This window comes from Rhinatrema bivittatum, chromosome 3 (genome assembly GCF_901001135.1).
Source record: "Rhinatrema bivittatum chromosome 3, aRhiBiv1.1, whole genome shotgun sequence".
In the NCBI taxonomy this organism is placed as follows: Eukaryota; Metazoa; Chordata; class Amphibia; order Gymnophiona; family Rhinatrematidae; genus Rhinatrema; species Rhinatrema bivittatum.
The window spans coordinates 585,166,641-585,188,952 of NC_042617.1; the positions used below are offsets into that span (position 1 = coordinate 585,166,641).

The window sequence follows — 22,312 nt, forward strand, 5'->3', positions numbered from 1 at the left end:
CGAGACCTGCCTTCAGGAGGATCCAGACGATCTGGATGCCGGAAAACATCGATTTCCTCAAAAACAGGACAGAGAGGGGAAGGATCTCCTCGCTTTAGGCTTATCTTCTGGCAACTTGTGGACCTTGTTTTCCACCAGGGATTTAATCATGTCTTCCAAGTCCTTACCAAAGAGCAACCTGCCCTTAAATGGCAAGGAACCCAGCTGCACCCTGGAAAAAACATCTGCCGATCAGTTCCTCAGCCAAAGGAGTCTGCGAGCAAAGACAGCTGATATCATAGATCTGGCCGAAGTTCTAAGCAGATCGTACAGCGCATCTGCACTGTAGGCCACCACAGCAAGAAGCCTGCAGGGCCTCCAAGTCAGACAAGGACTTGTCCATCTGTAACTGCTGCACCCAGCGAAGACCTGCTCTCAACATAAACTGACATAAAACTGACACTGGGTGTGAGGGCTGCAGACATGGCAGCCCTCACACCCAGAGCAGAGATCTCAAAGATCTTCTTGAGATGCTCTTCCAACTTCTTATCTTGGAGATCCTTAAGAGCAGTAGCGCCGGCCACAGGAATGGTCGTCTTCTTGGCAACTGGTGACACCGCAGCATCCACCTTGGAACGTTAAGAAGGTCAAGAGCCTCTTCAGGCAGTGGGTATAATTTGTCCATTGCCCTGCTGACCTATAGGCCCGTATCTACCAACATATGGAATGGAAGGAACCTGGTCGGACCACGAAGACCTACCATAACTGGACCCACGGCATCCAGCACAGTGCCCTCCTGAGGGGCCTCAATGCTCAGCTCCTCGAGAACTGCGGGGATAAGAGGGGCCAATTCCTCCTCACAGAATAAGTGGACAACCCTAGGGTCCTCATCCTCTACCATCGGAGCCCCCGACAATGGTTGATCCAGATCCTGGTTAACCGCATCGGGGTTTACCCCCCTGAGGTTTCGCCCTCTGGGGATCACCTGGCACCGAGGTCTCAGAGGAAGAATTCCCCACGGGCCGAGATGTCGAGTTCCTCAGGGGATGCCTGGATCTGGCAGCCTCCTCCTTCTCCAGTACCCTGGGTTTTTTCAGGGCTGGGATCCCCTCCTTTCCAGGGGCTCTGTGGGTCTTGGCAGACTTGGGAGGGGTTCCCTTATCCAAGTGCCTTTTTGCTGCCTTCCTGGCTTTAAAGGTCTTATGCAGCAATAATACAAAAATTGGAGGAAAGAAAAAGTTGAGAATTTTGAGGTTCCCCTGGGGCCCTCCTCCGTTGAAGACGCTTGATCCCCGGTGAGTTCGCCACCCCCACCCCCCCCCCCCCCCCGGAGGCTCCTGCCTGCGGGGATAAGCGGGGCGGGAAATCCCCCTCCCTATCCGCGGCCCACGTGGGAGTTGCGAAGGTGGCCAAAATGGTTTCCGATCCTGTGCTGAGCAGGTACAGATCCCCTGAAGCCTGCTCAGCCGGAGCGAGCCTCCCAGGTTCCCGGCGAGATTTCAACTTTGCCCCCAACACCGTCTCCAAAGTGCTCTCCCCCCCCGGGGAGGCACCGGGGACAAAGGCCACCGCATGAGAGCCACACACGGTGCAGGCCACTCCACACGGCATTGGGGGTTGGACCGGAGATGCACTGTACCCCGGAGGATGGAAAGCAGCGTTGGGGGAGCGGGGACAGAAGCAATCTACGGCAAAGAAAGGGCAAAGTGGTAGCAGCGCAGAGAAGCCTATCTTTTTTTTTTAACAAAACTTTAAACAATCAGCACAAACCAGGCTCTGCAGGCTCTCTCTGGGTCCCCCCCTGGGTGAGTGAACCAGGCTCCCCGGTATCACTCTGGCTGCTGGCCAGACGGGGAGAGCTTGCAGGGTCTCCGACCCTCTGCTCAGCTGTCTCAAATACCAGGGGGAATGACCCAACCAGGACCTGACTACCCCCTGGGAGGCTGTAGAGTCTCTCTCTATCGCTTTGCATTTCTTCTTTCCCTTTTTCTTCAGACTGCAGGATCTTGCACCTCCACCATCTGCTGGAGACACCTGGTGGCACCTCGAGATATAGGGCAGTGTCAGTCAAAAACTTCTCTGTCTCCATCTGCTGGACGGGAGGCAAAACCCTGGAGTCTGGTCAGAGCTGGGTACGTACAGGGAATTAGGTGTTAAGTTTCCAGCAGTAAGAAAACATGATTTAGCCAGAGCATGTCTCTGTTTTGGGGGATAATAGCTAATGCCTTCATTACCAATAAATTAACATTGGAGAGCGCTAACCTGTACACACATTGTTGTGAGCAAAACTCCTTACTGCATTGGGAGTAAAGTTTGCACACAATGGGGCTGATGCAAAAAACTTGCGCTGAAAGTGGGCGCCGTGTATTCAGCGCCCGCTTTCATAATGCACCCCCAGGCACCTCTCCTGGGGGCGCGATGCAATATTTAAATTACGGCTCGCGCTGTCGAGGAGGCGCTAGGGGCGATTGCGAGCCACTAGCGCCTTCTTGACAGTGCAAGCCGGAGAGAGGCCCGCTGTCGATGGCTGTCTGCCGGTTAAGAAAATGGAGGCTGAATTTATCAGCGCACGTGCAGGGGTTAGGAAAATGGACGCTGATAAATTCAGCCTCCATTCTCCGAACCCGACTATGGGCACTAGAAGGAGTGTATAAAATCAATATTAAAGTGTGGGGCACTTAATATTGATTTATTCACTCCTTCACTTATTGCCCATTGGTCCCTTTATTATCACATGTCAGTGAAAGGACCAGGCTGTCCTGAAAGGGGATTGGTTCTTTTCACTGACAAATGTCAGTGAAAAGAACCAATGGATAGTAAATGAAGGATATTAAGTAGGAGGTAGTACAGAAAAGCAGACGAGCGCTATTAGTTTCACTCCGCTTTGGATGTGCGCTGTAGAGGCGCCAATCCCTGTATTGCATAAGGGGATGAGTTAGCACCTCTACAACCCGTGTCCAATTGCAGGTTATATGGTGCGCTCAGCCCAGCGCACTGTATTGCATCGGCCCCAAAAGCAGATAAAACTGTGCTCTACCAAACCCACTTTATTACATCAGCTGCTGATTTACTTAAAGCATTTTGTAAGTATGGCTGGCTTGCCTTTTATGTATTCAAACCAAGTATGTAAACTCCCTGGAAAAGCGACACTAAGTCGGTGATGCATCTTGTACAGTGCCATGTAAAAAAAAAAAAAATAAAGATCATGATAATATAACTCCAGTTAGAGACCCAATAGCCATTTACTGGAGATGTAAACAATTTCAACACATTTTTAGAAAGATTAACAGAAAATGGTATCAGAAACAAAATATGTGCTACGGGGTTAATTTCCTGACTGGTGCCTACAATATTTAAAACCATAAAAACTGGCACTTATATCTCACTGGTACAAGCGAGCAGCACTGGCAGTTTATATAAAGTGGTTTGCAAGACAGTATAAGCAGAATGCACTGAAAGCAAAGACCAGTGAGATAAGTGCCAGTTTTTATGGTTTTAAATAATTTGGATAAAGTAAATGTTTATACTGATAATTTTGGCAGGAAAATGATAAATGATTAGACAGTGAGTGCTGGTATCTGAAGCCTTTTTGAAGCCCATTGCAAGCACGAGTCAGGGGATTTACCCCGTAGCACATATTTTGTTTCTGATACCATTTTCGGTTAATCTTTGTAACAATTTTTTTTTAAATTTTTCACATATCTAGTAAGTGGTTATTGGGCCTCTAAACTGGAGTCATATTATCACGATTTGAGCGACAGTTTACAGTTTTGTTAGTCTGAACTAAAAAAAAATAAAGATTTCCATATAGCATGGCTTCTCTTCGTCTACAGCTTAACCAATAATCGGCCTTATCCTCCCTACTAAACCCAAGCCTGGCTGACAGTCAGTGACCCAGATCTACTATCAGCCCAGTCCCAAGCAGATGAGAATTACACATCACCTGACGAGGATGATGGTGCCATAGTTCTGGAAAGCCAGCATGAGCTCCGTGGTCAGCTCCTCGGGGAAGTCGCTCTTCTCTTCTAGTGTAGGTGAAAGAAGTTGCACGACTACAGTGGCATCCAGCGGACCCTGGGCACAGGAGACCTTTTCTAGCACGATCTCCCGGGCAGTCACATCAACCTCCTGGACTTCCACCTCCACGATGGCTAGCACGGGCCTGTACGTGGCACACACATGAAACGTCATGGTCATACCAGCAGCAGGCAGCCCTTTCAAAACTCCCCCTTTTAATGCACAGTAGTGAAACAGTGGTCAAGCAGATTTTTTTTTTTAATTCCTTAAGCAGCTGCTTTGAAGCTAATTTCCCCCCCCCCCCCCAAGACAGAGCCAAGAGAGATAGAGAGAGCTGATGCAGGGCAGGAGGTGATGCCAGCCCCCCTTCACTTGGAGGGAGTTCATGTCTTATTACTGCACTGCCAGGCAAGGGATGGTAGCAGCAAAGAGATTCCCTCTAGCTCCACCACAGTCCATTAAACTTTTGCTGTGGGAGGGAATCTCCTTGGGGAGGAAAACGGCGGCTTCCTTGGAGCTTTTTTTTGTGGGGACTGTCCCTAAGATGAAAGGTGGCATACCTGCAGCCTTTATTCAGGGCCAAACCTGTTTATTCCAGGTCTGCCGAGGCCTGGGTAGTGTGTGGGGGCCTTGGGTCTGCGCTTGTGTGTGTTGCATTCTCACAGGGTAATGTCTCTAAATGGGTCTATTTTGCGCACACCTTGCCAAAAATAGACCAGGGTATGCAGAGTATAATCTCAGTCTCTCAAATGTACTGCTAATGCTCGCCTCACTACTTGCATTGTGTCAAAGAGAGCTTTCCCTCTGGAATGTGTAAGATGAAATACATATAGGCAGTATATCAAGATGCATTGGGTCGTTCCTTTTAATCAGGCCAGGGGAGCCCAATACAATTAGGACAATGTCTGTATCATTCTGCCACGCTTTCTTAGTTTCTGATTGCATCTTTTGATACTTGGGGATCCTCTCTTTCCATATGTTTTACATAATAGTCACTTAGTACTAACACTTATTAGCAATGCTCTTCTTGTGTTCCTCTTTTACCACAATATCCGGTTTTTCTGCATCAAGTTTTTTTTTTATACGACTTGGACAGGTGATTCCAACTTGTGCTACAGTTCTCGCGAGGTCATGATCCCAGTGCTTTTCTGGTACAGCGATAAAGTGCTTACACAGTTTTCTATCTGATGAGGTTATGCCTTCCTGACATCAGCACATTACACCAGTGACAAGATGTGCGCTCAATATGAAAATGTTCTTTTTGCTTCTTATCATACTTTGATAGTAGTAGGTAGTCTCCTGGTTGAGATTTAGTCTAGATATTATACAACAGGGTCACCACATGAAGGTACTCAGCACGACTTGGTGTGAGACACTCAGTCCATTTGCTCCATCTAATTCTTCCCTCATAAGAACATAATTAGTTGCCATACTGGGTCAGACCAAGGGTCCATCAAGCCCAGCATCCTGTTTCCAACAGTAGCCAATCCAGGTTACAAGTATTGGGCAAGTACCCAAATACCAAGAAGATCCCATGCTACTGATGCAATTAATAACAGTGGCTATTCACTACATCAACTTGATTAATAGCAGTTAATGGACTTCTCCTCCAAGAACTTATCCCAACCTACTTTAAACCCAGCTCCACTAACTGCCCTAACCACATCATCTGGTACCAAATTCCAGAGCTTAATTGTGCATTGCGTGAAAAAGAATTTTCTCCAATTTGTTTTAAATGCGCTACTTGCTAACTTCATGGAGGGCCCCCTGGGGTCACTTGTTTTGCCTCATCATAAAATTCTGCACTCACTCCAAGCAAGTTCTACTAATTTATTTCAGTCACCTGGAAATTATGGATATCACTGAATACTTAATGGGATAAATCAAAGAAGAAAATATTTATTGCAGTTGCATAAAGACATCCTGATGATAGTCCCCAGTGGGACCAAAATGTCATCTGTCTTTATGGAACTGCAAAGAACATTTTCCTCTTTGACTTATCCTGCTGTGGGGTGCCTGGCGATAGCTAAAGCCAGAAGAATGCTGGGCTGCACAAAGAAAGGGATGACCAGTAAGAAAATGGAGGTGGTGATGCTCTTGTACAGGTCCTTGGTGAGGCCTCCTCTGGAGTACTGTGCTCAGTTCTGGAGCCCGGATCTCAAAAGGGATAGAGACAAGATGAAGGTGGTCCAGAGAAGGGCGACCAAAATGGTATGGGGCAGTATGAGAAAACATGAGGAGAGAGTGAAGTATATGAATATACATACTCTGGAAGAGAGGAGGTGCAGGGGGGATATGATACAGACTTTCAGATATCTAAAAGGTTTTACTGATGTGAAAATGTCAAACCTTTTCCATTGGAAAGAAATCAGTAGAACTAGGGGTCATGAAATGAAACTCCAGGGAGGACGACTCAGAACCAACATCAGGAAACATTTCTTCAAGGAGAGGGTGGTGGATGCCTGGAACGCCCTTCCAGAGGAGGTGGTGAAAACCAAAACAGTGAAAGAATTCAAAAGGTCATGGGATAAACACTAAGGATCCCTAAAAGCTAAAGGATGGAACTGAAGAAAAGAGTGCATGGGGGTAACTTGCTGGTGTGGCGGTTACTGCCCTTAACACTGTTGATGCAACTCCATCAGTGCTCTCTGCTTCAATGGCAGGGGGAAAAGGGGAATTGGATTTGTTCAGCAACCGAGGGCCCTGACTTTTACGGTCTGGGGAAACAAGTATGGGGGTAACTTGCTGATGAGGCGGTTACTACCCTTAACCAATAAGACTGATACTGTGATGCAACTCAAACATTGCTCTCTGCTTCAACAACACGGCATAACAGGGAATTGGATTCAACAGCAATCAATGAGGGCTAGTGTGGGAAACTGATAAGCATGGGGATAACGGGATTTGAATTCAAACAGCAACCATCGAAGGCACTAACTTTTATGGTTTGGGAAACAGATAAGCACAGGGTAACTTACACGGCACAGCAGATACTACCATAAGCTTACTGGGCTGGCTGGATGGACCATTTGGTCCTTTTCTGCCATCATTTCTATGTTTCTCCGAGTTCAATTTCCATTGCTACAAGAACCAGTTGCAGGCCTTTGGCATAAACCTTCTAAATAAAGACAGAGAAAGGTGCTCCGCGCCTCCCACCACCCTGGGGGTACGATGCAATATAATGCACTCAGCCTAACTCACAGCTTAATGCGCTAGAATAACTCCCCGTGCAATAACGGAATTAGCGCGTCCAAAATGTGCATCCAATCAGCGTGTAGCTAATTGCACTCATCACATGTAAATGCCACGTAAATGAGGCTATTAGCTATTACCCCCAATGTAAAAAATCACTATGCACCCGATGTGCACATTTTAACACGCAAAAAATAACACCAGCCCCAGAGCTGGAGTTAAGTCTTGAAGTACCCCAAGCCTCCACAAAAAAGCAAAAAAATACTGCTTTTCTCTGGTTCCTCCTACTTAATATTGTTGCAACACTAAATAGGAGGAAGCACAGAAAGCAGCATCAGGGAAAAAAAAAAACAGTCTTGATGGCGGTCAGGTTAGCAAAGCCGACACTCAATTTAAGAACGTCCGTTCTCCTCACCCGCACACAACCGTGTCTCCTGGCCGCCCGATGCCAAGGACACACTAGGGATGCACAATTAGCTTTTTTAACACGGCACCTCATTAACGTATTTCATTATGTGCCCAGGAGAGGTCTATGGGCATGTGTTAGGAAGATTTGGTTATATTATTGTTTCAAATGAAGATCACGATACAATACGATACGAGCACCCGTTTTCCATGCGCTTTTATTACCTCGGCTCCTCTGAAAGTAGGAATGTGAAGCCATGCCTGGCCCATTTTCAAGGTCAAGTTATTTGAATGCACTGCCGTTTCTCTTACAAACCCCAAATAAATGAAATAAAGTCCGTTTGCTCACAGGAATTGCTCTGAACGTGTTGATGAAGCAGGTGCGATGGCTGGATACTGATGCTCACTGGACATTTGTCCAAGTGCTAAGCAGCTTGCTGCATTTAGTTTTCTTACCCTGACGATCAAGGTTAGACAGCTCCTTTAGAGAACACCCAAAATAATAAATTCTATGTAAGCGACTTGATTTTTCCATTCAATTAGTGCTTTGTGGTGCATGGATAGAAGAGCTCCTTATGCCTCGGCTCCAGGATACCTTTTATTTACAGGCAGCATCTGATTCTATGAGCTTGGCCTCAACATTATGGCATCTGTGTTTGCCTTACACTTAACCCTTCTTGGGCTCTTACCATGTCTGAGATGTGTCTATGTTGCATTACAACAGGTCAAAGCTGGCTATGATGGGACGGCGGGCTGCATGGCAGAGGAAATCCCCATGAGGAGGAAAGAGGAAAGGAATGCTTCTATTCTACAACACTTTATCAAATGTACAGCCAGCCCTGGCCGGCTAATCCAGAATACAGCTCTCTATCGCACTTACAGAAAACAAAATCCTTCCGATTTTCAAATGGTTTGCAAGAATGACTACTTTCTTTTGAATCTGCAGATTTCTCACTTGTTATTTGTTAAGCACAAAACTGTCAAGTGGTTCTTGAGAAACAGAAGAACCTACACGGGATGGGGTACCTGTGATCAGATGCCTCCAACTCTGCTCTACCATAATACATCAGGGCTCCTGGGGTCCATGTGTGTCTGATCTTAGTTGGCAAATCCAGGTCACTGTCCAGAAGATTGATGTCTCCAGCTGAAGAAAGATCGAAAGACATACATGGCACACATCATAACGTCAAGGGTACGGGTGCAGTGGTGAAAGCAGTTATACGCATCATGCAATACCAGAAACGAGTGCAAGTGAGCGAGACTTTATTCAAATCATCAAAACAATTAAAAGGCTCAGGATCTGTGTTTGTGGTTCTTCTCTTTCCACCAGGTCTCTGAGATGCCAGTTATATCTACCTCTTCATCCACTGCTACACACTCTAACACTCCCATCTTATTTTTCTCACTTCTACTATTTGTATAAAACATTTCAAAGTATGTTTTCTCTTTGTATTAACAGAGGTAATTTGGAATCTTTCTGCTCTTTAGCATTTATTACAACTTCTTTACTGGGATGATCTAAATTCTCTTAGTATCCTTCAAAGACACTCATTCCGAACCATGTGCATATGAGCGACTAAAGAGCATAAAGAAACGTGTGGATAAGGGTGAGCCAGTTGATATAGTGTATCCGGATTTCCAGAAAGCATTTGGCAAAGAAGCCCCTCATGAGCGATTTTTTAGGAAATTAAAGAGAGTCATGGGATGGGGGGCAGTGTCCTCTTGTGAACTGGTTAAAAGATAGAAAACAGAAAGTAGGGCTGAATGGTAAACTTTCCTAATGGAGAAAGGTGAATAGTGGAGATCCCGAGGGATCTGTTCTGGGATCACTACTTTTTAATACATTCATATGGGAACAACAAATGAGGTGATCAAATCTGCAGATGTCACAAAATTATTCAAAGTTGGTAAATCACAAGAGGATTGTGAGAAATTGCAAAGGGAACTTGCAAGACTGGGAGACTGAGCATGCAAATGGAAGATGATATTTAATGTAGACAAGTGCAAAGTAACACTGTGTATAGCTACACAGTGCAAGGTTCCACATTAGGAAAAGTATTTAGGCGTCAGGGTTGATAATACGTAGAAATCTTTTGCCCAGTGTTCAGCCGCAGCCAAGAAAGCAAATAGAATGTTAGGAATTATTAGGAAAAGCATCGAGAATAAAACAGAGAATATCAAAATCACCACATCTCAAAAAAGAAAAGGTACAGAGAAGGGAACCAAAATGATAAAAGGGATGAAATGATTAATCTATGAGGAAAGGCTAAAGAAACCTGGAGAAGAGACAGCTGAGGGGAGATATGACACAGGTCTATAAAATAATGAGTGGTGTGGAAAGAGTAAACTTTAATCGGTTGTTTACTCTTTCAAAGACAAGGGGATGCACAATAAAGTTACTAGGTGATACATGTAAAGTTAATCAGAGAAAATATTTTTTTTTACTCAATGCCTAATTAAGCTCTGGAATTCATTGCCAGAGGATGTGGTGAAAGCTGTAGCTGCATTTAAAAAAAGATTTGGACAAGTTCCTGGAGAAAAATTCCATAAACCATTATTAAGATGGAGTTGCAGAAATCCACTTCTTATCCCTGGGATAAGCAACTTGAAATCTATCTACCCCTTGAGATCCTGCCAGGTACTTGTGACCTGGATTGACCACTGTTGGAAACAAGATACTGGGCTTGATGGACCCTTTAGTCTGACCGGTATGGCAATTCTTATGTTCAAGGACCAACACAGACCACATCTCTCAGCTTTTTATTGGCTCTTTTCCTTCCAGTCCCTAGACTCTGTTCTCTTGGTACTCAGGATGGCTCTTAGGTGTTATGGGATATGTGTGTACTGTAATAAGTAACAAGGAAACTACCACCAAAATGAAATACCCTTTTTTCAATTAAAAAAAGCTCAAGCTTAAAACTAAAAAAAAACATTTTTTTATCCTAATAAAGGATGCATCCTACAAATAAGGAGATTTCAGCTCTTGCTAAATTAAAGTGGATAGGGAGCAGCCTCTCCCTGCTGAGTATGCAATGGGGCTGGGGTGGGGAGAGCATGGATGGAGCAGGCCAGGTGGCGCTGGTAGAGCACACTTGCTTAATTAATGCATTTTATATTGCTTAGCTGTTTTTTAAATTTAGCCAGCAGTACCTGCTAACCAGAGTCAGATTTATTCCTCTGCCGTCCCCTAAGCTCTGATGCAGTACTGCCCCCTCCTGACCCCAAACCTCTCAGAACTGCACAGCAGCAGCGCCGCTCCCCAGCCCTCGATTCTATCTCTCGACTCCAGCGGCGATCACCACAGGGAAATAAACATGGGGGACTAAGCCGGTGCTCACGGGACCTGCGTGGGGGTGGGGGAAGGGGGCATGGCCTGTGAGCGCAGGCTCAAGTCCCCCATACTTACTTTCTTGTGAAGATCACTGCTGGAGCCGGAATCGGATGTCTGGGAGGAGAGGCAGTGGTGGTGGCAGCAGGATCGCACCACAGACACAGATCTAGTAGGCCTGGGCATAAATCCAGGAATGCCACACTCATGCGGTGAAACGAGGCTCTGACTGACTTTTTCAGCCTCTAAAATATGGCTGCCCGACGAGTGTTGCCTTGATGGCTGGGCAAGTTGGGAAAGGGGAGCCTAAAAATAAGGGAAACCCTCCACCAAATAGTTACAAAATGAAGATTCCTAGTACAGTCGCTCCAGAGAGCCCTTCCAGTGCTGGAAGGCCATAAGGAACAGGAGGAAACCTCTGGGGAAAAACACAATACAATAAAATAAAGGACTCGTACCTGTTTTTTCAAAGGGCAGCTTTTTTCTCCACCAAAGAACTCGGTCAGTCCAAGCTGGGGTTCTGCATTTCTCACTGGTATCGTAAGCTTCGGAGCCAACATCGTATTTGTACGTTGGGCCAAAATGAATGGTCCCTTCATAAAAGTCTTTGAAAATCTAGGCAAACAGAGATGACTTCTCTGATTTTCAGTAATTAATAACAGTTCACTGTTCAGGTACCAACTACAGACTTGTATGGTGAAAAAGTAAGCTGAAGCGTTTACTGTATTTTTTTAGGCCTGCAAGAATCTGCTAAATTCATGGCTGGTTAAACAGATAAATTGAATGAAGATCGGACTTGGCACTCAAAATGTTATCAGGCTCTGAAATGAATCAAACCATTGGATGGGTTACTACTATTGCTACAAAACATTTATTTACATTTATTTAGCATTACAAGGTGTAGTGAATATTTGTTCCGAACATTTCGAGTGCCTGATTCTACCATCATTCAGTTCAATACTTGTACAATTGTGCTTATATAAGTTTTCATACTCCTGGCAGAATTTGTAAGATGTGTAGCATTTTAAGAAAACACGAGTGATCAGACAAAACGCCTCTGTTATTTTTAACGTGTTTCAAATGAAACTTATATGCATCGCAGAATAGCACAATCATTAAACAAACATAGCAATAAGGGAAATACTAAAATGGTCCTGTTTAAATGTTTGCATTCTCTTAGTTCCTAATATCGTGCATTGCCCCCTTCTGCATCAATGACAGCTTGCAGTCTTCTGTGATAGGTGCTTTATTTTCTCATGTGGTAAAGCTGCCCATTCCTCTTGGCAAAAAGCCTCCAGATCTTGTAAATTCCTTGGCTGTCTAGCACGAACTGCACTTCTGAGTTCTCCCCAAAGTAGCTCAATGATGTTGAGGTCAAGAGACTGTGATGGCCACTCCAGAACAGGAATATTGGTTCTTACCTGCTAATTTTCATTCCTGTAGTATCACAGATCAGTCCAGACTCCTGGGTTCTGCACCCCACCAGCAGATGGAGACAGAGAAAGTTTCACGGACACTGTGTATTGACCAGTACCCAAGCTAAGATGACAGCAACAATAATAAACTCCAGTGCAATCTCCCTCCCCCCAATGAGGAAGGTGAAGTTGCCCAAAAACAATGGAAAAATGTGTTTGCCAAACTTAAAGCAATTGAACAGCACTGAAAATCTCCAACTGTGCACTATATAGAAACCATCAGTATAAGCAGCGGATTCTCTCCTCCCCACACTCAATGGGTGGATCTCTGGACTGATCTGTGGTACTACAGGAATGAAAATTAGCAGTTGAGAATCAATTTCCTTTCCCTGTATATATCCAGATCAGTCCAGACTCCTAGGATGTACCCAAACTGCCCTAAACAGGGTGGGACCTGGAGAGTGCCACTCGTAGAACACTCTCATCAAAGCCCATGGAAACCAGAACCCCGACAACAAAGCAATAATGCCTAGCAAAGTGTGCAACGACCTCCAAATAGCCACCCTGCAAATTTCCTGAGGAGACACCTGTTGTGACTCAGCCTAGGTGGTCACCTGAGAATGCGTCAACGCGCCCTTAAACCTTCCAGCACAGGATGAGCTTTGGAAATGTAAGCTGACCCGATCTCTTCCTTCAGTCACCACATAATCATAGTCTTACCTCCCTTTTTTGGACCATTCCATAGAACAAAGAGATGATCTATTGTACTGAAAACTTTAGTAAGATTCAGATGCTTAAAAAATGCACACCTCACATCTAAGAGCCTAAGCTCCTGTTGCGTCCATCGTTCTCAGACGGCTTCGACCCTTGTGCCTCACCTTTTTCTCTGCTCTCCCTGCTAGCATTGAGAAGATGGCTGCCGCCGCATCTGCAAGCCGCGTGCTCTGGCATCCCCGGAATGGCTATGGCAAAGCCTCATGCCATGTGTCTCCTAAGGGCCTCATAGGGTGCACGCACATATGCCACCTACGTCTTTATCCACGTCATGGCAGGAACCTCGGGGGCGTCCCCCGCGAGTGACGTCATGCCATCCGGGTATTTAGCCTACGCTTGTTTGCTAGCTCGTTGAGTTAGCAAGGATTGTGATACGGATCAATTGGATTGGATTCGTCCGGTCTAAGCTACTCTGCTTTCTTGCTGCTGCTGGAAGCCCTCTCTGCCCTTTGGGGTATACTCTAACCTGGGTACCCGCTCCTCGGGGGCCCTCTTATTTCTTTCAGATGCCTTACTGGGATCAAGTAATCACTCCTCGAGGGCCTGCTCTCCCTGCATTGATGCCTGTTACCATCGACTTCTGCCTGGTGAAATCATCAACCTTACAGCTACCATCTAGTGAATAATCTAGCTCATCTACAGCTCTGCCATGCTGGGAAACCTACACTTGGATATCCCTATACCATCTCAGTGAGACGGGTTCCCTCTACCGAGGGTCCCTAGACTGCTACCTCTGGATCAACTCACTACTGCCACCTTTGGTGGTATACATCAGCTGTACAATAAAGGACAAAACTCTGTGTTTGTGCGTCCTGAGTCTAGCCCAGTACTATAGCTCCCCACGGGGCTCCTCCCCATGGGTGTGGTCATCTCCCACAGTACCCAAGAATCCACTCAAACACCTCGAAACCATAACAGCTCCCTCTCGTGAAGCTTAGAGGAATCCAAATCCAGAAAGGCTGGAAGTTCCACCGTCTGACTTAGATGGAATGGCAAAACTACCTTAGGCAGAAAAGAAGCTCAGAGATTCTCCTGGCTGAAAACATAGCCACCAAAAAAACAACACTTAGAGTCAAGTCCTTTAACGTTGTCTCCTTAGTGGTCCAACCGAAGCCTTACACAATCCTTTAAGGACCAGACTCAGATTTCAAGGCAGACAAAACCTTCCACACCGAAGGCCGTAAATTCTTAGCTCCCTGAAGAAACTGCACAACATCTGGATACGTGGACAGAGGATATTCCTGCACCTTACCCCAGAGACAACCCAATGCTGCTTCTTGGACTCTCAGCAAAATAAAGGCCAGTCCCTTGACCAAACAGTCTTGTAGAAATGCCAAAATATGTGACATAATAGTCTGAACTCCATTAACAGTACACTAAGACTCGCTGATCCTCCAAATTCACATATATGCCAAGGATGTAGAAGGTCATCAAGCCATCAACAAGGTGGTAATCACTGCTTCAGCAAATCCCCTCCATCTCAACCGCTTCCTCTCAAAAGCCAAGCCACAAGATAGAAATGAGCTGCCTGATCCGAAATATTGGATGAAAATGATTCGGCAGATGTCCGAACTTCAGTGGTCATTCTATACATGTTGATCAGATTTGTGAACCTTGGTTGAGTTGGCCACTCTGGAGTTACCAAAATCATGTCACCTGGATGTTTCACTATCCGCCATAACACCTTACCCACCAGAGGCCATGGAGGGAAGACATAAAAAAGAATTCCTTGAGACCTTGGCAGAACCAAAGCATCGATTCCTTCTGCACCATGTTGTCTTTAGCGGCTGTAAAAACAAGATGCCTTGGTATTCTCTATGGTCACCATTATGTCCATATGGGGATACCCCCACTTCCTGTGAATGAGACGCATTGCTGCATCCAACAGCTCCCACTCTCTGGGAGCTGTTGGATGAGACTGAGAAAGTCCGCCTGGATGCCGTCAGACACTCCAAGTGCTGCTCCGCCAAGAGAAACAATTCTCAGGCCTGAGTCTTGGTTCCATCCTGACAGCTGATGTAGCCACTGTCGAATAGGACTCGCAATAGATGGCCATGTAACTGTGGCAGAAAGGCAAGTAATGCGAAATGCACTGCTCTAAACTCTAACTGATTGATAGACCATTTTGACCACTGGCCTTGCACCAACCGACCTTGCCAGCCTCTCCGGATGGGAGAGGCAGTATGTCATCGATGGCAACTATTATCCAATTTGGAATCTCTTTGTTTTAGTTTTTTTCATTCTCTCATGACTGCAGGTTTTGCACCATCTACCATCTGCTGGAGACAGAGAAATACTGAGGGACTGCAGGTGGCACACTGGGTTATGTTCAATGTCAGTGAAAACCTTTCTCTGTCTTCATCTGCCGGCAGGGATGCAAAACACAGGAGTCTGGACTGATCTGGGTACGTATAGGGAACGTCACTTTCTTCTGCTCCATCCACTGACAGGTCGACTTGGCCTTATGAATTGGATCATTGTCATGTTGGAAAGTCCAAGTGTGCCCCATGTGCAGCTTCCTGGCTGATGAATGCAAATTCTCCTCCAATATTTTCTAAGATGCTGCATTCATCCTGCCATCAATTTTGACTAAATTCCCTGTGCCGCTGAAGCTCACCCGCCCCCCCCCCCCCCCCCAAAAAAAACAGCAGAGATCCACTTCCATGCTTCACGGTAGGAATGGTGTGCTTCTCTTTATAGCGTTTATGGTTGTGACTATAAAGTTCAATTTTGGTCTCATCATGCCAAACTATTTTGTTCCAGAAGTTTTGAGGCTTCTCTAGGTACTGTCTGGCATATTGTATGAGGGCTGTTTTGTAGCACTGGTGCTGAAATAGTTTTTTCTGGCAATCCTACCATGCAGTCTATTTTTGTTCAAGTATCTCCTTAATGGGCATGCTGAAACACCCACACTGCTTTGCTTCAGAGAAGCCTCTATTTCGGTAGAAGTTACTTGTGGGTTTTTCTTTGTATCCTGACAAATTTTCCTGGCAGTTTCTTTCTTGGTCTACCTGACCGTGGCTTGGTATTAACAAAACCCATAATTTTCCACTTCTTGATCAGAATTTGAACAATACTGATTAGCATTTTCAAATCTTTGGATAATTTTTTATATCTTTCTCCTGATTTATAAAGTTGAGCTACTTTTGCTCGCAGATTCTTGACCGTTTTTTTGCTTTCCCCAATTTTCAATAACCACCAAAGTCAGAGCTGCCTTGGATGAAATACACAAGAGCTAAGAAACTCATTGACTATTTATACACAGACCCTAATTACAATCAAACAAAGCACAGGTGTGGATACCTACCCTTCATTGCCATCTCAACCTGTGAGTGTCAACTTGAGTGTGTATTATCAGCCCAAACATTCAAGAGTATGCAAACTTTTCAACAGCGCCATTTTATTATTTCCTTTATTGCTATGGTTTGTTTAATGATTGTGCTATTCTATGATGCATAATAGTTTAATTTGAAACATTAAAAATAAGACGTGTTTTGTCATTTACTTAAAATGCCACACATCTTACAAATTCTGTCAGAGACAGATAAACTTATGATCACAACTGTATGTCTTTGGAAACTTTTTTTTTTCTTTTTTTATATTTTCTAAATATTTCCTGAATTGTTTGGGATGAGCTCAGCATCTCCAACTCCCCATTTCTATTTTTGTCTGAAATATTTCAGGGCTACACAGTACACTTTCCATGGTAACTTTTCAGTGTCACCTCTGATCTTTCCAACTTCACCAACTGTACTCTACACCTATATCTAAGAGAATGGGACTCTTACTCCTCTGAGGTACCCTGGAGAGTGGCTGGAGCAGGGAGTCCAGACAGCAGAGCAGAGCAGAGCCTCTGCTCCCTGCTTCAGACTCTTCCCTTCTGTCCCTGTGGCAACAGGCAGCACATACAGGCCAATACAGTTAGCCCAGGTTTGGATGCGTGTTTTCGACGCGCTATTACCCCTTACTGTAATAGCGCCCACAACATGCAAATGCACGCTGATGGCCCTATTAGTTATTCCCGCGCGATACAGAAAGTAAAATGTGCAGCCAAGCCGCACATTTTACTTTCAGAAATTAACGCCTGCCCAAAGGCTGGCGTTAATTTCTGCCAGGGGAAGTGTACAGAAAAGCAGAAAAAAATGCTTTTCTGTACACCCTCCAACTTAATATCATAGCGATATTAAGTCGGAGGTCCCAAAAGTGTAAAAAAAAAAAAAAAAAAAGTAAAAATTAATAAATAAATTAAAGGCCTGCGGGTCGGAAGATGGACGCCGGCGTCCGTTTTCCGAACCCATGGCCGTCAGCGGGTTTGAGAACAGACGCCGGCAAAATTGAGCGTCTGCTATGAAACCCGCTGACAGCCGCCGCTCCTGTCAAAAAGGAGGCGCTAGTGTCCCTAGCGCCTCCTTTTACCGTGGGCCCTAATTTGCATAGGCCACCCTCCTGAATCGCGCGCCCAGGAGAGTGGCCTGTGCGCGCGCCAGCTCTCCCGCGCGTTTTTCTGTATCGGCCTGATAGTGAGGGGGCGAGGCTGGAGCAAAGGCTCTTCCCTGCTCGAGCCACTCCCCTCTTGTCCCCACAACAACCACCGGCTGTACATGGAGGGGTAGGGGAAGCTGGAGCAGAGGCTCTTCTCTAATCCAGTCCCTCCTGTCCTCCACAGTGCTGACGGCTGCCTTTGGTGACAGGAGGGAGGGACTGGAGCAGGAAACAGAGGTGGTGGTGTCTGCTGAGCAGACTGGGGACACTGTCCCTTAGAGTCAGAGGGAAGGGGGATGCTCCATGAGGTAGGTGTTACAGAGAGAACTTGGCTCTCCTTAGGCAAAGCTCTCTATAGACAAATTTTCCTAAGTAAGGCAGTGATCTCTCAACTCTCGTCTCACAGCCCTGTCCTGTCCAAGAAAACAAAAACACACATAACAAGGGAAAAATAGTCTGCAATTTTCCAAGCTCGTTCCTTGCTTGGACAGAAACTCATTTGGAGATCCTGCCTGGCAGAAACAGTGACCACTACTGCAGCCCATGTGAAGGAAAGCTGCCTGGATAGCCAGCTGTTTAAATGGCTTGAGAACGCCAGCTGTCCTAGGACGACCCTGAATTGGCAAGGAAGGGAGTACATCAGCAGAGCTTGGAAGTCTAGAATAGCCGAGTGCCAATGTTTGCTTGCAGAAACCTTGCTAAGTGTCAGAGGAAGCATCGGGGCTTGCACTAGCGCTAACCCCACGTGTGTTGGTGACAGCGCAAACCCCTGACAGCCTGGACACCAAAGTGTCTAAAGTCTTTAAATTAATTTAAACTATTTAATTAAACTGAGTTTATTGCTCAACCCTGAAGTCGAGACATGACCTTTCATTATTTACATCGCCTGCCATCCTCACGATCACATGACACTATCTGACAAATCACAATGCTTGGGGGGGGGGGGGCGCAAGGGTTCTTTTTTTTTTAATTTCTCATTTTCTTTATTGTACACAAACATAACTTGCAACAGAAACAGCATTTGAATGTTGTAATATTCGCAGGTAAAATTAAAACAAAAACAATAATTACAATCAATCGCTAACATAGCACCACAAAATCAGGGGAGCCCAGAAAGGGAAAAAAAGAAGAAAGAAAAACCTTCAAATAGAAGAAATAGAAAAAGATCTTCCAGTGAGAAGATTGTGCACTTTGAACATAGATCATGATAGGAGAGAGCCCATCCTAAACTAAGGACTCTCCAAAGACAATAAGAACACCGCATAAGAAAATTATTACTTACCTGCTAATTTTCGTTCCTGTAGTACCATGGATCAGTCCAGACAGTGGGTTATGTCCCCAATCCAGCAGATGGAGTCAGTCAAAGCTTCGAGGGGGCGTCACCATAAGTGCTACTACCCCCTCTGCAGGAGTTCAGTATCGAGAATATCCAAGCCCGAGTAAACCAAGAACCCCCAAATTGGATCAAGTTGAAGGAACGGCAACAATCAGCCGTATAACCTAAGAAACAAAACTGTGCCCGCCCCGCCAACGGGTGGGGGGACAAAAGGTCAGCGTGTCAACCCCAAAACGGAACTGTGACAAACAGTGAAAAACTGAGCAATCGTGAAAGACAGAAAGTACTACCGTCCCGTAGAGGGAAAAACCCCGTCGAGCAGGGATAGGACCCAAATGCGGTGGGCGTCTGGACTGATCCATGGTACTACAGGAACGAAAATTAGCAGGTAAGTAATAATTTTCTTTTCCCTGTACGTACCTGGATCAGTCCAGACAGTGGGATGTACCCAAGCGTCCCTAAACCGGGTGGGGTCCTGCGAGACCCGCTCGTAGAACCTGCTCACCAAAGTGTCCAAAGACCGAGGAAGCGAGGTGAAGACGATAGTGTCTGGCGAAAGTGTGTAGCGATTTCCAGGTGGCTGCTCTACAGATTTCTTGAGAGGAGACCGAGCGGGTCTCCGCCCAAGAGGCCGCCTGAGAGCGTGTAGAATGCGCAACAATACCGGGTGGGGGAGTCCGCCCCACCCCAATGTAGGAAGCGGCAATGCCAGCCTTCAACCATCTGGCAATGGTCGTCTTCGAGGCCTGAGCTCCCTTCCGAGGGCCGGACCAGAGGACGAAGAGATGGTCAGAAGTCCTGAAGTCATTCGTAGCCTCCAGATAGAGGTGCAGGGTGCGCTTGACGTCCAGAAGCCGGAGAGACCTCGGTTCCGAAGCGGAGAAGGAAGGAAGCTCCACCGTCTGATTCACATGGAACGTGGACACCACCTTCGGGAGGAAGGAGGGAACCGTACGAATCGAAACCCCGGAATCCGAGAACCGGAGATAGGGTTCTCTGCACGACAGGGCCTGCAGCTCCGAGATGCGCCGAGCGGAGCAGATAGCCACCAGGAACACCGCCTTGAGAGTGAGATCCTTGATCGTCGCATTCCGCAGTGGTTCAAACGGAGGTCCTGACATGGCCCGTAGCACCAGGTTGAGACTCCAGGAGGGACAAGGATTCCGCACCGGAGGTCGCATGTGTTGGACACCCTTGAGAAAACGGAGAATATCCGGGTGTTGTAGTAGGGAACCCCCGTCCCGCAGGAGCGAGCCAAGGGCGGCCACCTGAACCCGGAGTGAGTTGTAGGCAAGTCCCTTGTCCACCCCTGCTTGCAGAAACTGAAGGATCTGAGGAACCGAAGCCTCAGAGGGACTCGTGTCCAGTCCGGCACACCACAGCTCGAACACCTTCCAGACTCGCACATAGGCTACCGACGTCGAAGTCTTTCGAGAACGCAGCAGTGTTGAGACTACCGCCTCCTGGTAGCCCCGGCGCCGGAGGCGGCGCCTCTCAAAAGCCAGGCCGCAAGACAGAAGAGTTCTGCCTGGTCGAAAAATACCGGGCCTTGGTGAAGGAGGCGGGGGAGATGTCCCAGACGGATGGGTCCGTCGATCACCAGTTGGAGCAGGTCCGCAAACCAAGGTCGTCTTGGCCACTCCGGAGCGACGAAGATCACCGGTCCCTGGTGTACCTCTACGCGGCGGAGTAGTCTTCCCACCAGCGGCCACGGCGGGAACGCGTAAAGAAGCAGGTTGGCCGGCCACGGGAGTACGAGAGCGTCCACGCCCTCCGCTCCCCGCTCTCTCCGGCGGCTGAAGAACCGGGGAGCCTTGGTATTTCGTGCGGACGCCATGAGATCGAGGTGGGGGGGTCCCCAATGTCGAACGAGCAGCTGCATCGCCTCGTCGGAGAGGGACCATTCCCCGGGGTCCAAGAGCTGACGGCTGAGGTAATCGGCCTGTACGTTGTCCACGCCCGCGATGTGCGAGGCCGCCAGGCGGGCCAGATACCGCTCCGCCCACTGCATCAGCATTTCTGCTTCGAGCGCGACCTGCGGGCTGCGGGTGCCGCCCTGTCGGTTGATGTAGGCCACCGTCGTCGCATTGTCCGATAAGATCCTGACCTCCCGGTTCCGGAGGAGTGGCAGGAAGTGCTGGAGCGCTAATCTGACCGCTCTGGTCTCCAGTAGATTTATGGACCACTTTGATTCCTCCGCGGACCACGTCCCTTGCGTGGCGCTGCGGTCGCAGACCGCTCCCCATCCTACTAGACTGGCGTCGGTGGTTACCACGACCCAATTTGGCAGATCGAGAGACTGCCAAATTCTCCGGATTCATCCACCAGGTTAGACTGTTCCTGGCAAACAGCGGTAGAGGAAGGAGCACCTGGTAGTCTTGCGAAAGCGGCTTCCAACGTGATAGAAGCGCTCTCTGTAGAGGCCTGAGGCGCGCAAATGCCCAAGGGACCATGTCGATGGTGGAGCCCATCACCCCTAGGAGCTGCAGATAGTCCCAGGAGGTGGGAACCGATAACGCAGAAAACCGTTGTATGTGATCCCGCAGGGCTCGCGCCTTGTCCTGACGTAGAAAAACCGCACCCAGACGGGTGTCGAAGGTCGCCCCTAGGAAATCCAGGCGCTGCGAAGGTACCAGGGAGCTCTTGGAGAAATTCACCACCCATCCGAGGGACTGCAGAAACTCGATAACTCTGGCCACAGCCTCCTGTCCATGCTGAAAAGACTTCGCTCGGATGAGCCAATCGTCCAGGTAAGGATGAACGAGAATCCCCTCCTTCCGCAAGGCAGCCGCCACCACCACCATGATCTTGGTGAAAGTGCGAGGAGCCGTTGCTAGCCCGAACGGGAGAGCCACAAACTGGAAATGTTGATCCAGGATCTTGAACCGCAGAAGACAATGATGCTCCCGGCGAATGGGGATGTGGAGGTAGGCCTCCGTCAGGTCCAGGGAGGCCAGGAATTCCCCGCGATGCACCGCTGCGATCACGGACCGCAGCGTTTCCATGCGGAACCGAACCACCCGGAGCGATTTGTTGACTTCTTTCAAGTCCAGAATGGGCCGGTAGGATCCGTCCTTCTTTGGCACCACGAAGTAGATGGAATAATGGCCCGAGCCCACCTCTTCGAAGGGCACGGGCGCAATGGCGCCTATCTCCCAAAGTCTGTCCAGAGTCAACTGCACCGCCTGTCGCTTGGTGTCCGAGCCGCAAGGGGAGAAAATGAACCGTCCCTTTGGAGCGCGGACAAACTCCAACGCGTAACCTTGTCCGATGGTGTCCAAGACCCACTGATCCGAGGTGATTTGCGCCCACTCCTCGTAGAAGAACGCCAGTCGCCCCCCGATCCTGGGGACGGCGGAGTGGGCGAGCTGAACATCATTGCGA

At 47.4% G+C, this 22,312-nt stretch overlaps 1 protein-coding gene across 4 annotated transcripts in view; it reads right to left on the reverse strand.

Moving 5' to 3' along the window:
• Nucleotides 1-22,312, reverse strand: part of SYNJ2 (synaptojanin 2) — a 257,365-nt gene that overhangs the window by 47,014 nt on the left and 188,039 nt on the right. For all 4 annotated transcript variants that reach the window (XM_029596673.1, XM_029596671.1, XM_029596672.1 and 1 more), the window contains 3 exons: nucleotides 11,380-11,536; nucleotides 8,620-8,737; nucleotides 3,923-4,141 (listed from right to left, as the gene is read on the reverse strand). In XM_029596673.1, the coding sequence (XP_029452533.1) occupies nucleotides 3,923-4,141; nucleotides 8,620-8,737; nucleotides 11,380-11,536 (494 nt within the window). The remainder of the gene's footprint in view (nucleotides 1-3,922; nucleotides 4,142-8,619; nucleotides 8,738-11,379; nucleotides 11,537-22,312) is intronic.